The sequence below is a fragment of the Platalea leucorodia genome (assembly GCF_965183815.1).
Source record: "Platalea leucorodia genome assembly, chromosome: 1".
Lineage (NCBI taxonomy): Eukaryota > Metazoa > Chordata > Aves > Pelecaniformes > Threskiornithidae > Platalea > Platalea leucorodia.
Genome location: NC_138823.1, coordinates 62,166,859 through 62,181,065, shown reverse-complemented (window position 1 = coordinate 62,181,065; position 14,207 = coordinate 62,166,859). Strand labels below are relative to the sequence as shown.

Here is a 14,207-nt window from a genome sequence, read left to right as displayed (position 1 = left end):
GTTTTTATTATATAAATGTAAATACTTTCTTGTCCCTTTTTAATTTGTATATTGAATGATGCTTACTCTATTTTATCAAATGTTCTTTGAAAAATCTGTTTCTTTTAAATTTAACTTTGATCATTTAAATAAATTCAACACCTTGAGACAAGAAGTCAAACCATGTAGAAAATCAACTATAGTGGTGATGTGATAAAACTAGCTAACATGACAGAAAATAAAAAGTGTGTTTGTTTTTAGCATCTTTTATAGTAGTTTAATAATTACAACAATTTCTTTCAATTTACATTAACAATTAGAAAACTGTTAGAAAAGGCAGGGGGGAAATACGATCTTTTTGTGATGCTAATTATGTAAAATCTGGTCATACAGTTACAAAATTGCTGATACTCAGACTTTTTGATAGAAACTAAGAGTTTGAGATCTTTTCTATAGTAGCTATTCTGTTCTGTGAATTGTTTGGGCTTTTCCTGTCTTCAGAGTTTCACTGTAGTGTGATAGCGCTTAATCTTCATTCCCTGTCCCAAGCTCTGCTTTCGTAAGTGTAAGCAATGCTGAATTACGAATTCAATCTGTGAAAATTAAATTACCAATATTATAGTCACATGAAGAAAACCACAATAAGTTTGTATACTGGATTGTTCGCTTTCGACCGGATGCCTGTATGTGTGGTTGAGGGTCAGTGAGGTTGGGAATATTTAGTCAAGGACGTTTTTCATTGTAGGAATGTTATGTTAGAACATCTCCCTCTTGCAACAGGGGAATAGATTTTTCACCTGCTCAGAATCTCCTTAAAGTGGAGGCAAACCCTGAGATTGGGAAGCAGTATTGTATGCCATATCAACACACAGATATTTTCTTCAAAGCTTATGAAAATAAAAGGCATTACTATGGCTGTCAGCGAAGCTGGGGTTACTATAGGTACTTATGTGTCCCTTCCAACTCAAGATATTCTGTGATACCTTTAACATTTGCTAATAACGCAAGCAATAATAAATAAGGAATCAAGAATGCATTAGGTAAGTAGTGCATTGATTCAGTTAAATCAATTTTGGAAGGAGTGTTGATCTGCTGGAGGGTAGAAAGGCTCTACAGCGGGATCTGGACAGGCTGGATCAATGGGCCCAGGCCATTTGTCTGAGGTTCAACAAGGCTAAGTGCCAGGTCCTGCACTTGGGTCACGACAACCCCATGCAACGCTACAGGCTTGGGGAAGAGTGGCTGGAGAGCTGACCAGTGAAAAAGGACCTCGGGGTGTTGGTCGACAACCAGCTGAATATGAGCTGGCAGTGTGCCCGAGTGGCCAAGAAGGCCAATAGCATCCTGGCTTGTATCAGGAATAGTGTGGCCAGCAGGACCAGGGAAGTGATGATCCCCCTGTACTCAGCACTGGTGAGGCTGCACCTTGAATACTGTGTTCAGTTTTGGGCCCCTCACTACAAGAAGGCCATCAAGGTGCTGGAGCATGTCCAAAGAAGGGCAACAAAGTTGGTGAAGGGTCTAGAGCACAAGTCTTATGAGGAGCGGCTGAGGGAGCTGGGGTTGTTTAGCCTGGAGAAAAGGAGTCTGGGGGGAGACCTTATTGTTCTCTACAACCACCTGAAAGGAGGTTGTAGCAAGGTGGGTGTTGGTCTCTTCTCCCAAATAGCAAGTGATAGGGCAAAAGGAAATGGCCTCAAGTCGCACCAGGGGAGGTTTAGATTGGATATTAGGAAAAATTTCTTCACTGAAAGGGTTATCAAGCATTGGAATAGGCTGCCTAGGGAAGTGGTTGAGTCTCCATCCCTGGACGTATTTAAAAAACGTGTAGATGTGGTGCTTAGGGACATGGTTTGGTGGTGGACTTGACAGTGTTAGGTTTACGGTGGGACTTGATGATCTTAAGGGTCTTTTCCAACCTAAATGATTCTATGATTCTAAATTGCTTCTAGCTTATTTTTGGGCAGAAATGCTAAGTGCAAAGCAAAAAGTTTATGTAGTAGTGGGTATTAACCTTTAAAGAAATGTATTGTGTTGTTTCAATTTTTATGTACCTACACTGCATAAATTATTACAGAAGAAAATGTATTTTACCATATTAACTTTTTAGCCAAGATGTGGATTCTTTTTCATATGTAATTCTTTCAAAAATCCTTGATTAATAATAGGTTCCCTGAAATATGTAAATGAAACCTTAGGACTAGTTTTTGGTCAAGTATGCAGATTGGAAGGTCAAACAGCAGTGAACAAACCATGGAATACTATAAATTCTAACATCCTTTTTCTTTCTTCTGACAGAGTAAGTTCCTGCAGAACTTTTTGTCCCTTTCATTACCAAAAGGAAGTAATAAAAATCCTGGTAATGTGTCTACTCTTTGGCTAAAGCTGCTACTAAACATATCTTTTGGAGAAGATGGACAGCAGATGATCATGAAGATAAATGGTTTTTTAGACCAGATCGTGGAAATGTGTAAATACAAACACAAGAGCAGCCAACATCTAGCACTTCTCATTCTACATAACATATGTTTTAGTCCAACTAATAAACCAAAGATATTAGCTAATGGTAGGTATGTAAAGGGTATACAAGCTATTTTACTCTGAGAATATTGTGTCTTTCAGAATACCATATTTTCATTGCAATTTGGGTTACTGACCAAGAACTCAATATTGTTATTTAGAAAAGCATTTTTATAAAAATTTTCGTAGAGGTAATTATAGAACAAATATTTTGGCAGAAAAGCAATTAAAATAAGAATATATTGCAAAAGGAAAAGCAAATAGTTTTTTAAAAAAATCAAGATTTATTGTGAGACTGATCATTTGAATATAGTAAAACATTATGAATGAAAGGATTTTTGCAGTTTTCTCAAACAGCTAGGTTGGGGGGGGGTGTTGAAGGATTCCTTGTGTCAGTCACTTTGAAATAAATTACTTTAGAAATATTTTTTTTTAAATATTTCTACCATGGAAGTTCCTGTCTTTCAGTTGAACAAAACCTTATTAGCTCCTGCGAGTCATGGATGTTGAGACAAACCATTTTGTGTTCTGTCATGTGCAGAAAACATTTATGATAATGATAAAGTTATGATCATGGCATATATATTTAATGTGACAACATGCACAGAGCTTTTTTTCTCAGTTGTTTGTAAAAGGCATGTTTCTTTCCCCTATTTAATTGCAGAGAGAATGTTCCTGTCTTTGTTATAAGTTCTCAGCAAGTTTTCCATAGTGTCCATGTTTTTCATTTTTTCCTAAGATGCTGATTTGCTGCCTTAATTAAGCATACATTATTCGGTTACATACTCTGTGAATTTTTATTATGAAGTGAACAAGCAAACTTGAGGAGTCTGGCTTCAGAGCAAGGCTAGGAAATAAAGGCACCTACAGTGGGGTGGCAAATATTTCTCATTGGTTACAAATCTTCTACATAATAAGTATTAAGGAAAATAGAAACATCTTAATTTCTATCTTGATGTGTCTCTAATTGTGGCTACTGGGAGTTATAAAACAGTTTAATGGCTTAATCAGTCCCTATGCATAGCTGATGGCTGTACATAATATGCATGTTTTATTACGGATGGCTTAATTTTTTAGCGTTGCTTGTTTTTGTTTTGCTATATTCTTTTTAACACTTCTTTCAATGGAGTCTTCCAGTTTCATGAGCATATTTAAATTTACGTAATCTGATAATAAAGCTTCTGTAATTCCTCTGCCATACCAATACTTATCACAGAAATAGTGTACTCCAAGCGTCAAAATACTGAGACGTGTAACTATATTTCTGTGCTTTTGATGATATATTCTAGGTGAGGTTTTTTTATTTTTCTCATTAGATAAAGCAATTGAAGTACTGTCTGCCTGTTTGGAAAGTGATAGTTGTGCTGTTCAGAGAATAGGAGCAGCTTCGCTTTGGGCTTTGCTTCACAACTATCAGAAGGTTAGTATTTGAGAAATACTTGAAAAAACTGTAATGTTAATTTTATTATGCTGTAAGCAATACAGTAACCTTTAAGTAAATAAAAATAAAGTTTACAGCAGCAGTTCCATTTTATTATTTTAATCACATAGCTGCTCGGACTAGGAGGTTAAACAACATGGTAAGGAAGCAGCTTGTCCTCTGTGATTTGTAACTGTTTATATAAATGCAGTCTGTTTGATGATACAGTCATACACTAATTCTAAAATTCCTGCATCTCATGGTCTGCTTAATTATTGTAATTTTCTAAACTTTGCTGTTAAGGTGTGAACATGTGGGGAAAAAATCAAGTCATTGTATTTTGTGTGTTTGTGTGTGCTACAGGCAAAAGTGACTTTGAAGAATCCATCAATAAGGAGAAGAATAGATGAGGCTTATTCTGTAGTGAAGAAAAGTAAGTCTTAGTTCTAACTAATGCTAATTCTGTATTTTTTCATCAGGTAGTTCATTAATACATTTCAATTTATATCATCGCAATAACTTTTTGTTGTGCTACAAGTTTTTGAAAGGATACTTTTGTCTCTAAAATCATGAGTAGTAATATGCTTTATGGTTAGGCATCTTATAAATACAGATAGAGGAAAAATACCTCTTGGTTAACAAATTATAAATAAGACCTCAGGTAATTGCTAAGGTTAGTTTGTAAGAATAGGTCTGATGGTGCTTGCAGCAAAATGCTTTCTTTGCACAGTACACTTCTGTTTTATTCTTAAATTTCGTGATAAGAAAAATTGTTCACTTAGCATTGACTTTGCTTAACAGTGCTCAACCTCACTGTGTTCAGCCACACAGAGAAGGGATCAGAACAGGTCATTGTGGCAGTCTTAAAATACTGTACCATGAGTTAGCTGACTTTCTGAAAGCTTGAGTTTATTGCTCAAGTAACTGAACGTAACTATCGTTTGAATAGCTTTTATACGATGGGTTGCTATCTTCAGCTCAAGAGCATTCATTTTGAAAGATGTTCAAACACTGGTCTGTAGCTGGAGCTTCAGTAGCTAATGATGGGTTTATTGGCTGTTAGTTGCATCAAGACTCTGATCTTGCAAAAACATGCAAATGTTTCATTTTAAGCCAATGAGTTTTCCTACTGATTTTAATTGCTCTATAGATGTACTCAAACAGGTTTATCAGTTGGGAGGCTTATAATATCAAGTTCCAACAGTATTTTGCACAACAGAATTGCCACAAAATTTCTGCCTACATTCCTAGTAAGGAGGAGATGTATTTTTGCTAGGACATCTCATGCTAATTCTTCCTGTACTGTCACCAAGATCCATTGATTTTGTCAATGTACTGTAGTTTCAAACTCATCCTTTTCTAAGTCAACCATTAAACATAATACAACATTTCGTCTACTGATAGTGTGTCAATAAACAGATAAGTTTATATCATTCTTTGTAGCATAACTGCCACTGATAAGAGACTTTTCAAAATATTATGTTGAATCAACAAGGTAGAAATATGCAGCTTTTACAGACTAGCACCTTGTAGCTTTGATCCCTATTTATTTATGTACTACTCTAGAACATAAAGTCCTAGACTGAAAGATTGATCTTTAGATTTTATGCAACTGTAATTGTTACAGTATACAGTCACGTGAACTTGTCATCTGTATTTTCGTGCATTAAGGTTCTCAACTAGCCTACCCTATTAAACCTTTGATCACTTTACAGTGATAATTGGGCTGAAATGGTAGACTGCTTCTGAGTACAAGTGGGGGAATTTTTGAACATGTCTATTGTTATTTTTCGTTTCCCACTTTGTCCTACCCAAGGAGAAGTTTTGGCAAGAACAAGGCATGACCTCATTGTAACATAGCATAATCAAAAGGCAGTTTTCACGTTATTTGTTACAACTAAGCAAGGGCCTGGAAAGCTGCTAAAAAACCTAGCCTTTTAAAAAAAAAAAAAAAACCAACAAAAAAACCCCACACACCAAACAAAACAAAAAGACCAGACTTCGCAACATAAAGTATTGGTACTTGATTTGCTACTCATAACGTACACTTTAAGATCATAAAATAGCATGAATTCTAGCAAGGCATTTGATGTGATCTTTGAAAAAATCATTTTATATTCAGAATCAACGAGAACTTAACATTTTGGTTTTTTTCTTCCTTTTAGCTACTCCACAGCCAGAAGAAAATGAGCTACATGCTTACTACTTAAAATGCTTAGAGAATATAGTGCGGCTTCTTGATTGTTAATAATCATCAGATGCCTTCTCATGTTGAAACTGGACAGTTTATTCAACGGGAGCCTGAAATTTAAAGAAAACACTTCTATTCATGGATTTGTGGTAGCAGCATACCTGCTACGGAAGAAATTTGTGAAGCTTTTGAGGAAGGAGTTCATCACTTTGAACCAAAGAAATTGCACTAAATATGGTTCAAACTATTTGTACCGTAATCCCAATGGGAAATTGTAATGATGCTACTATGTAAAGTATGTACACAGAAGAAGGAATGTACAGAGGAAAAGGATGTGAAAAATCAGTAATTTTCTTAAATTATACATCAAAATTGTTACTGTCAAGTATTAGAATTGCTGTTTTGGATTGGTCTTAATAAAAAGGTTTTTAATTGAGATCAGCATTTGTTGTCAGTGGATTGTAATTTGTAATGTTGCAGATGTACACGGTGCATATTTAGATTCAAGAACTGAAAATGTTGGCAGTCATGGTGTGCGTCTATTAGGTATAGAACAGCAGGGTGTGTGTTTAGTTTTGAAGGAGTTTTCAGTTCAAACTGCTGCTTTTTTAAATGATGCTAACAACTGAAAAAGAGCTCTCAATTGCTGATATTGCAGGTGACAGTTATATTAACATAGTGGTTTATTGAGGATATGAGGTGTGTGCATCAGTTTTAGTTACATTACAACATCGTAGAAAATATTTGAGGCACAATCTGTTGGTTTCCAGTTTATAAACACTTTGAATCTTTTCCTTGAGGAAAAGAACAGTCTATTATCCAGGCCTGTGTTTTCTTTGAACTGCTACTATGTAACTATTGTAATAAGTTTTTTAGTATTCTGTGCTAAATAAGTTTGAGAGAAAAATACGTTGATGCCTGAGCACATGACAGTTTTGCTGAACATGCTTCTGAAATATCTAGCACGGTCTTCAGACTTTCCTCAACACAAAGTTTTTGTTTTATGTCAGGGACAGATAAAAGTGAGCAAATAGAAAGCAAAATTTGGGTAACATCTCTAAAAGAGTTGTAGCAAGGCCATGTCGACCTGTAATTAGTCTTTTCTTCCTAACTAGGTGATGAAAATATTTTCCACTGACAGAAGGGATTTTTTTTTTTGCTTGTTTTGCGATGCTTATAAGTAATGTGTGACTTGATATTATTCAGCTGACATAAGCATGATGCTTATAGTGGCTGGATTAAATCATTACTAGAAATGTTATTATTGGCTAACCTCCTGCTCCTCCACCAAATGAAAAGCAAGGATAGACCACCAGAGCCTGATTCTTTTCCACTTCATACATTGCATAATTATTCTAACTTGCAAAGTGGTTAAATGCTGTCATGCTCATCCCATAGCGCTGCAGAAGAGTAAGCTGCAGGGCAGGAGTACGCTCGACAACAGACAGCTCTGCAAGTCAGCATTGGCTGTTTGGGCTTGGTGGGGGGTCTCTTCCCCGCAGACTGGTGAGTGTTGATTCTCTTCAGTGGCTTATGTTTCAGCATACTTGACCCCGATGATTTCTCTCATAAATCAGGTTGTAAGTCAAAGTGCAGATTACTTGCCGGTTTGCTTTCTTTTCCAGAGAGACAAAAAATGAGAGCACTGAATGCCAAATTAATTCCAATGGAAGTAACCACTCAGCAAGGGTGGCAAGAGCTCTTTCAAAGTGTAGAAATACACATGGATCTAGTGAGGTGAAATAGGGCTGCATAGTTGAATGACTTCATTAAATACAAGTACAATATAATAAGAATATAGAAGAACTGGATGCTTGTTTTCTGTCAAACATTTCTATTTCACTGAGCTGTACAAATTCTTGAAGAAATTATTCATACTGAAAAATCTGGATAAATTGCTAATACATTTCTTGTTACAGTAAGCCTTAGCGCAAATGCTGTGTTTATCCCAAAATGAGCATAGATCTAACCATTATTTTCTCAGTATTTTGCAACATTTTACAATTGTGGGAAGCAACTGTAGGGATGGCATAAGTAAATACTTCTGTTTGGTATGGCTCCTCAGGAAAATAAAAAAAAATTTTAGCCTCTAATCATAGAATCATAGAATTGTTAATGTTGGAAAAGACCCTTAAGATCATTGAGTCCAACCGTTAACCTATCACTGCCAAGTCCACCACTAAACCATGTCCTCGAGCACCACGTCTACCCGTCTTTTAAATACCTCCAGGGATGGGGACTCAACCACTTCCCTGGCCAGCCTCTTCCAGTGCCTGACTACCCTTTTGGTGAAGAAGTTTTTTCTAATATCCAACCTAAACTTCCCCTGGTGCAGCTTGAGGCCATTTCCTCTCATCCTATCGCTTGTTACTAGGGAGAAGAGACCGACCCCCACCTCGCTACAACCTCCTTTCAGGTAGCTGTAGAGAGCAATAAGGTCTCCCCCCAAGCCTGTAGCATTGCATGGGGTCATTCTGACCCAAGTGCAGGACCCGGCACTCAGCCTTGTTGAATCTCATACAGTTGGCCCCCAACGATCCAGCCTGTCCAGGTCCCTCTGTAGGGCTTTCCAGCACTCCAGCAGATCAACACTTCCACCCAACTTGGTGTCATCTGCAAAATTCCTGAGGGTGCATTCCATGCCCTCATCCAGATCATCAATAAAGATATTGAACAGGACCGGCCCCAACACTGAGCCCTGGGGAACACCACTCGTGACCGGCCGCCAACTGGATTTGACTCTGTTAACCACCACTCTCTGGGCTTGGCCATCCAGCCAGTTTTTAACCCAGCACAGAGTGCACTTATCCAAGCCGTGAGCAGCCAGCTTCTCCAGGCGGATGCTGTGGGAGACAGTGTCAAAGGCCTTACTAAAGTCCTGGTGGACAACATCCACAGCCTTCCCCTCATCCACTAAGCGGGTCACCTTGTCATAGAAGGAGACCAGGTTAGTGAAACAGGATTTCCCTTTGATAAACCCATGCTGGCTGGGCCTGATCCCCCAGTTGTCCTGCACTTGCTGTGTAATGGCACTCAAGATTATTTGTTCCATGACCTTCCCCGTCACCGAGGTCATGCTGACAGGCCTGTAGTTCCCCGGATCCTCCTTCCGACCCTTCTTGTAGAGGGGCATCACACTTGCTAACTTCCAGTCATCTGGGACCTTCCCAGTTGACCAGGACTGCTGGTAAATGATGGAAATTGGCTTGGCCAGTTCCTCTGCCAGCTCCCTCAGTATCCTTGGGTGGATCCCGTCTGGCCCCATGGACTTGTGAACATTCAGGTGGAGGAGCAGGTCAGTGACTGACACCTCTTCGACAACCAGGGCTTCATTCTGCTTCCTATCTCCATCTCCCAGCTCAGGGGCCTGAAAACCCCAAGGATGACCAGTCTGACTATTAAAGACTGAGGCAAAGAAGGCATTAAGTACCTCTGCCTTCTCCTCATCCTTCGTGGCAAGGTTACCTTCTGCATCCAACAAAGGAGGGAGATTCTCCCTGGCCCTCCTTTTGTTGCTGATATGTTTGTAAAAACATTTTTTGTTATCTTTAACAGCGGTGGCCAGTTTAAGCTCTAGCTGGGCCTTCGCCTTTCTAATCTTCTCCCTGCATAACCTCACAACATCCTTGTAGTCCTCCTGAGTCACCTGCCCCTTCTTCCAAAGGCGGTAAGCTCTCCCTTTTTTCCTGAGTTCCAGCCAAAGCTCTCTGTTCAGCCAGGCTGGTCTTCTCCCCCGCCTGCTCAACTTACGCACGCAGGGACGGCCTGCTGCTGCGCCTTTAAGACTTCCTTCTTGAATAACATCCAGCCTTCCTGGACTCCTTTGCCCTTCAGGACTGCCCTAAGGGCACATGCATCAAATCTGTATATTCACTTTGTGTACAAAGTCTTCACAGGATACTTAAAACTTTTCTCCTTCAAGATTAAGGAAAGAGGCATTTATTTATTTATTTATTTATTTAGAGGACAGCACTCTCTTCATCACCTTTTCACTCAAAAATCAGGGACTTTCAGCAGCTGCATCCTGTCTCCCTGCATGTTAATAAAGAGGTAGGTTATAAAACATAAATGACCCTATAATTTCTGTTCACTGGCACTTAGACTAGCACAATTAGCCTCACAATATCCTTTAGTCTTAATAGCTTTCATGAAAGAAAATTAAAATATTGAGACCCCATTCACAGGTAAACTTAATTTCAGAATTTTGGAGATGCATCTATTTTCAAGGATGTAGTAGTTACCATGTTTGGGTTTTCAAAGAAAATTAAATTCTAAAATACCTTCAAATTTTAAGAACTGTAAAATCATTTCTCATCCTACAGAGCAAAGTGTAATTAAAGTGGAGATGGATTCCCTGAATAGACCAGAATTTAGAAGGTAATATTCAGCATGCATCTAGTTTCTCTAATAAAAGGCATGGCCATGCAAGCTAGGAGTCTCTTGAAAATCCTTATCCAGGAGAACGCAATTACCATTTGCACGAACTGCAGATATATTATGCTCTTACTTGGTTGCTTTATCTTTTATGATAAGTTTGTAATCAAGAAAGAAGTATTTTAAATTCAAAAGAGGTATGTACATAAAATCCGCTACAAATGAAGCTTTCAGATTTTTCAAGACTGATGTGTCATCTACTGCATGTTGAAAGCTTTCAAAGAAATAATTTTTGCCTGAGTGGTAAAAAATTGTGGATTAAACTTAAATCACTTAGTTTTGATTGTGTGTGTGTGTTCATGCATAGAGAGACATTAAGTCATGACTTGCTGATGAAGTTCTCAAACCTTTGAGTAATAGATTTTCAAGCCTACTTGAAAATTCTCAGAAAAAAGATGTAATTTATGAGAAAGACACTATTTTTTGCTTTTCCAGCAATTTGGAACTATGGATTCTCCTCAGTCAATCATAGCAACTACACAGCCCCTGGTGGAGCTTTTCATTGGTTCCTCTCCATATCAAACTTGCAAATTACAGCATTTTACAGGCTTCTGGCTTCTGTGGGATGATGGAGCAGTACTGGCCAGACTATGGAGGGGAATTTTCTATACTGAGACTTTGACCCAGCTTTATATAAAGATTTCCCTTCACAGTAGAGTAGAAGCTACTGTGACAGCTTCTGAAATCTGATTGTCCTTCAGAGAAATGTTTTACTGTCTTCTAGGGAAAAAAAAATTGGTTAGCAGACACCTGAAGATTGCTGTCCTTTAGGGAGTCTAGAGACACTCCACAGCTCACTTGAGGTTTCTCATGGTTGTAAAAAAAAAACCTGTAATCCCTTCAAATCTTTCCCCTAGGTGGCCTCCTAGAGTAATCATTTACAGCTACACCACTGTGATAGCAGTCATACTACCATTACCTTAGAAGAGAGAGAGTGAGTTGTGGTAAATATAATTTCATGACACCTCAATCCTTTTTAGCTCATCTTTGGCTCCTGGGCCACACTGTAGATGTGCATTCTTCATTTATCACCTCCTCCTCATTTTTTGATAATTGCCTGACCTTATTCAGCAATTCTGTGTGGCCTCTGGGTATTCCCAAGACCTGATTAGTCTCCCTGTTTTGTAACCCAGAAGGGTTTGGCCCCATGGATGAGGGTCAGTCTGTGCCCTCAGGCCTCAGTGCCAGATACTCTTGTGCAGGTCTTATTTTTATAACTGGTGTTTTAGGTGCTGAAGATTAACAGTAGGGATTTTACAGTTCAGTTTGGTGTTCAGCTGCGTGTTTCCCCCGCAAACCCTATCTCAGCCACCATAACCTTTTCAAGAAAAAAAAATGTACGGTGTGAAAGCTGGTCGCATTTTCTCTGGAAGAGGAGATTCTCACAGCACCTGCTTTCCTGCATCCAAAATGGAGAGTGTCAATCTGTATTGGATTTACAGCAAACAAACGTGCTCAGGTTCACAAATGTACTCATTCTTCGTAAACACATGGACCAGTTCCAAATGACCAGTCCAGACGTTATGTCGTCATTCCAGCTTCTTGATCACTTGCCAACAGGACTACGAAGTGTTGCAGTTTTAGATCCTGGTGCTTAGCGTTTAGTATATGTATGCAAGTCTTCACAGAGCAAAAATATAATTTTAATAGAAATCAATGCTGCATATGATTTTTGCATACTATTCTATAATTTTATTCACAATTGAAATGTTGAGAGACAGAGTTAGAAGGGTTTTTCACAAATATGTGATGGAGCTGTTTGGAAACAAGTTCATTTTTTGTTGCACAAAAGTTTTACATTTCTTTTCCACTTCAGTTGAAAATAAAAATAATCTACTTTATAAAGAAATCTCAGGAGACTCATAAATACATTTTTGATTAATGTTATAACTTTGTAATTTTTATTTTTTATAAATTTTTTATATTTTTTTCAGAGAAGTCTAATGAATTTTCAGTAACTTCAACGCTGGTGTTTTTCTGCTTTTTTTTCTATCTTTATTCCTTTGTTTTTGATTACTGACACACCATTATCTACCTTTTAAATCCAACAATGCATTATTTAAGGCCTAAAAATATATATTCTTCTGGCCAGTGATTCTATAGATATGTGAGTCTTGAATTTGATTTGGCATTTCTAATTCTTCTCAATTTGAACAATTATGCTATTTAAATCATCAGCCATTGTTATCAAGCTAGTCTGAAATATAATGTTGATTTTTTAAAATTACATCAGAACCAAACACATTTCAATATTACTTGTTGTTTTATTGACAAGTACATGCATTATTGCAATTTTTTATTTTTTTAAGCAGTGCTCTCTTTTTTCCTAAGCAGCATCTGTTGTTTCTTCTACTTTCCCTAACTTAAGACCAGCATTCACTTGATTTTATTGAGCTCTCAGAGGTTAACAGTAATTCTCGCTACCAAATGCAACTGATGATTTTCAAGAAGCTAGCAGGTATCTGGTTTTTGTGTCTGTGGTTTTACAAAGCCTGAGTGAGGCAAACAAGTCCCTCTTGGTATTTTTAACCTGTCAGAGATATGCCCTGCAACTTAGAAAAGATGCTTTTCTCTGTAAAAAGCTGAAAATTTGCTAACCTTGTTTCCTTCCCTTGAAAATCCAGTGTTTGAAATTATAACAATAAATAGTCGTGACAGTCATTTATCACAGGCAAAAATATTTTATTAATGCTAAATTATGCATATTAGCAACGGTGCAATGTTCAAAGTACTTTACTCAAATGTATCACTGCATGCAATGCTTTAACCTGCAAGCAAGATATCTTTGTTTACGTTGGAATACTTGTTTAATAAGCATTTTGTAGTGAACAAAACATTTCCAAATGTAGAATCTGATGTAGCGCATTAGACATAGTTTTTCATCAACTTGTGTGGTATTTTATTTAGTTTGATGTTGTGAGACTTTAAGACGTAAGATGAAAAAAAACCCAACCAAAACCCCACAACAATTTCACAATTGAAATAAGTATTATCCTCAAAACTCAATAGCCATTTCACAGTCAAGTTATGCTACAAAAGAACGCGCCCAACCAAGTCCTGCATGGCTGAGTTCACAAGCCATGAGGATGTAGAGTTTAGCCCAACTTCAAAGTGACAGAACAGGCTGCATTCACCCACATCTCTTAAAAGGACACCCTGGCCAAAGACTACCGATTCACGTTATTTAGAGCGGGAAAATTCTGGTTGAACGCAGTTTCTGACTTTATTGGTAAGAAGGAAAAACTGCAACCCAGTTCCAATTTGTTTGTTGCTTCTCTGAAAATGAGGGAAAAGCTGGTTTAGGTGTGCCTTAAATATTGTTGGTCCATTGCTGACAAGGATAGGTAGAAGCTGATTGTTTTTCTCGCTGATTTGTGAACGATTTTAGTGCAATACTTGTTCAGCTGGATAGGATTTTTGGAAAAGAAGAAAGAGGGTGAAGAAAGTCTGCTGTACTTCCTTTCACAATTAATGCTGGCCAAGTCATGTCTGCTTTCAAAGAATCACTCTATAAGGGGATTTCTGACTGTTAGTATCAAAGCTGATACGCTGTCTTGAGAAGCCTGAGGTTAACAGCCCCAAAACATGCGTATTATATGATTGCTTTCTGTAAAATAGTCTATAGCTAACTCACTGTTTTAAAATAAGATTTTATCATTTTCT

General features: G+C 37.8%; 1 protein-coding gene across 1 annotated transcript in view; it reads left to right on the top strand.

Moving 5' to 3' along the window:
- Positions 1 to 6,200, top strand: part of RTTN (rotatin) — an 89,232-nt gene extending 83,032 nt beyond the window's left edge. The window contains exons 46-49 of the mRNA XM_082335612.1: positions 2,278 to 2,545; positions 3,816 to 3,919; positions 4,283 to 4,352; positions 6,085 to 6,200. Coding sequence (XP_082191738.1) covers positions 2,278 to 2,545; positions 3,816 to 3,919; positions 4,283 to 4,352; positions 6,085 to 6,167 — 525 coding nt within the window. The 3' untranslated portion in view covers positions 6,168 to 6,200. The remainder of the gene's footprint in view (positions 1 to 2,277; positions 2,546 to 3,815; positions 3,920 to 4,282; positions 4,353 to 6,084) is intronic.
- The last annotated feature ends 8,007 nt before the right edge of the window (positions 6,201 to 14,207 follow it).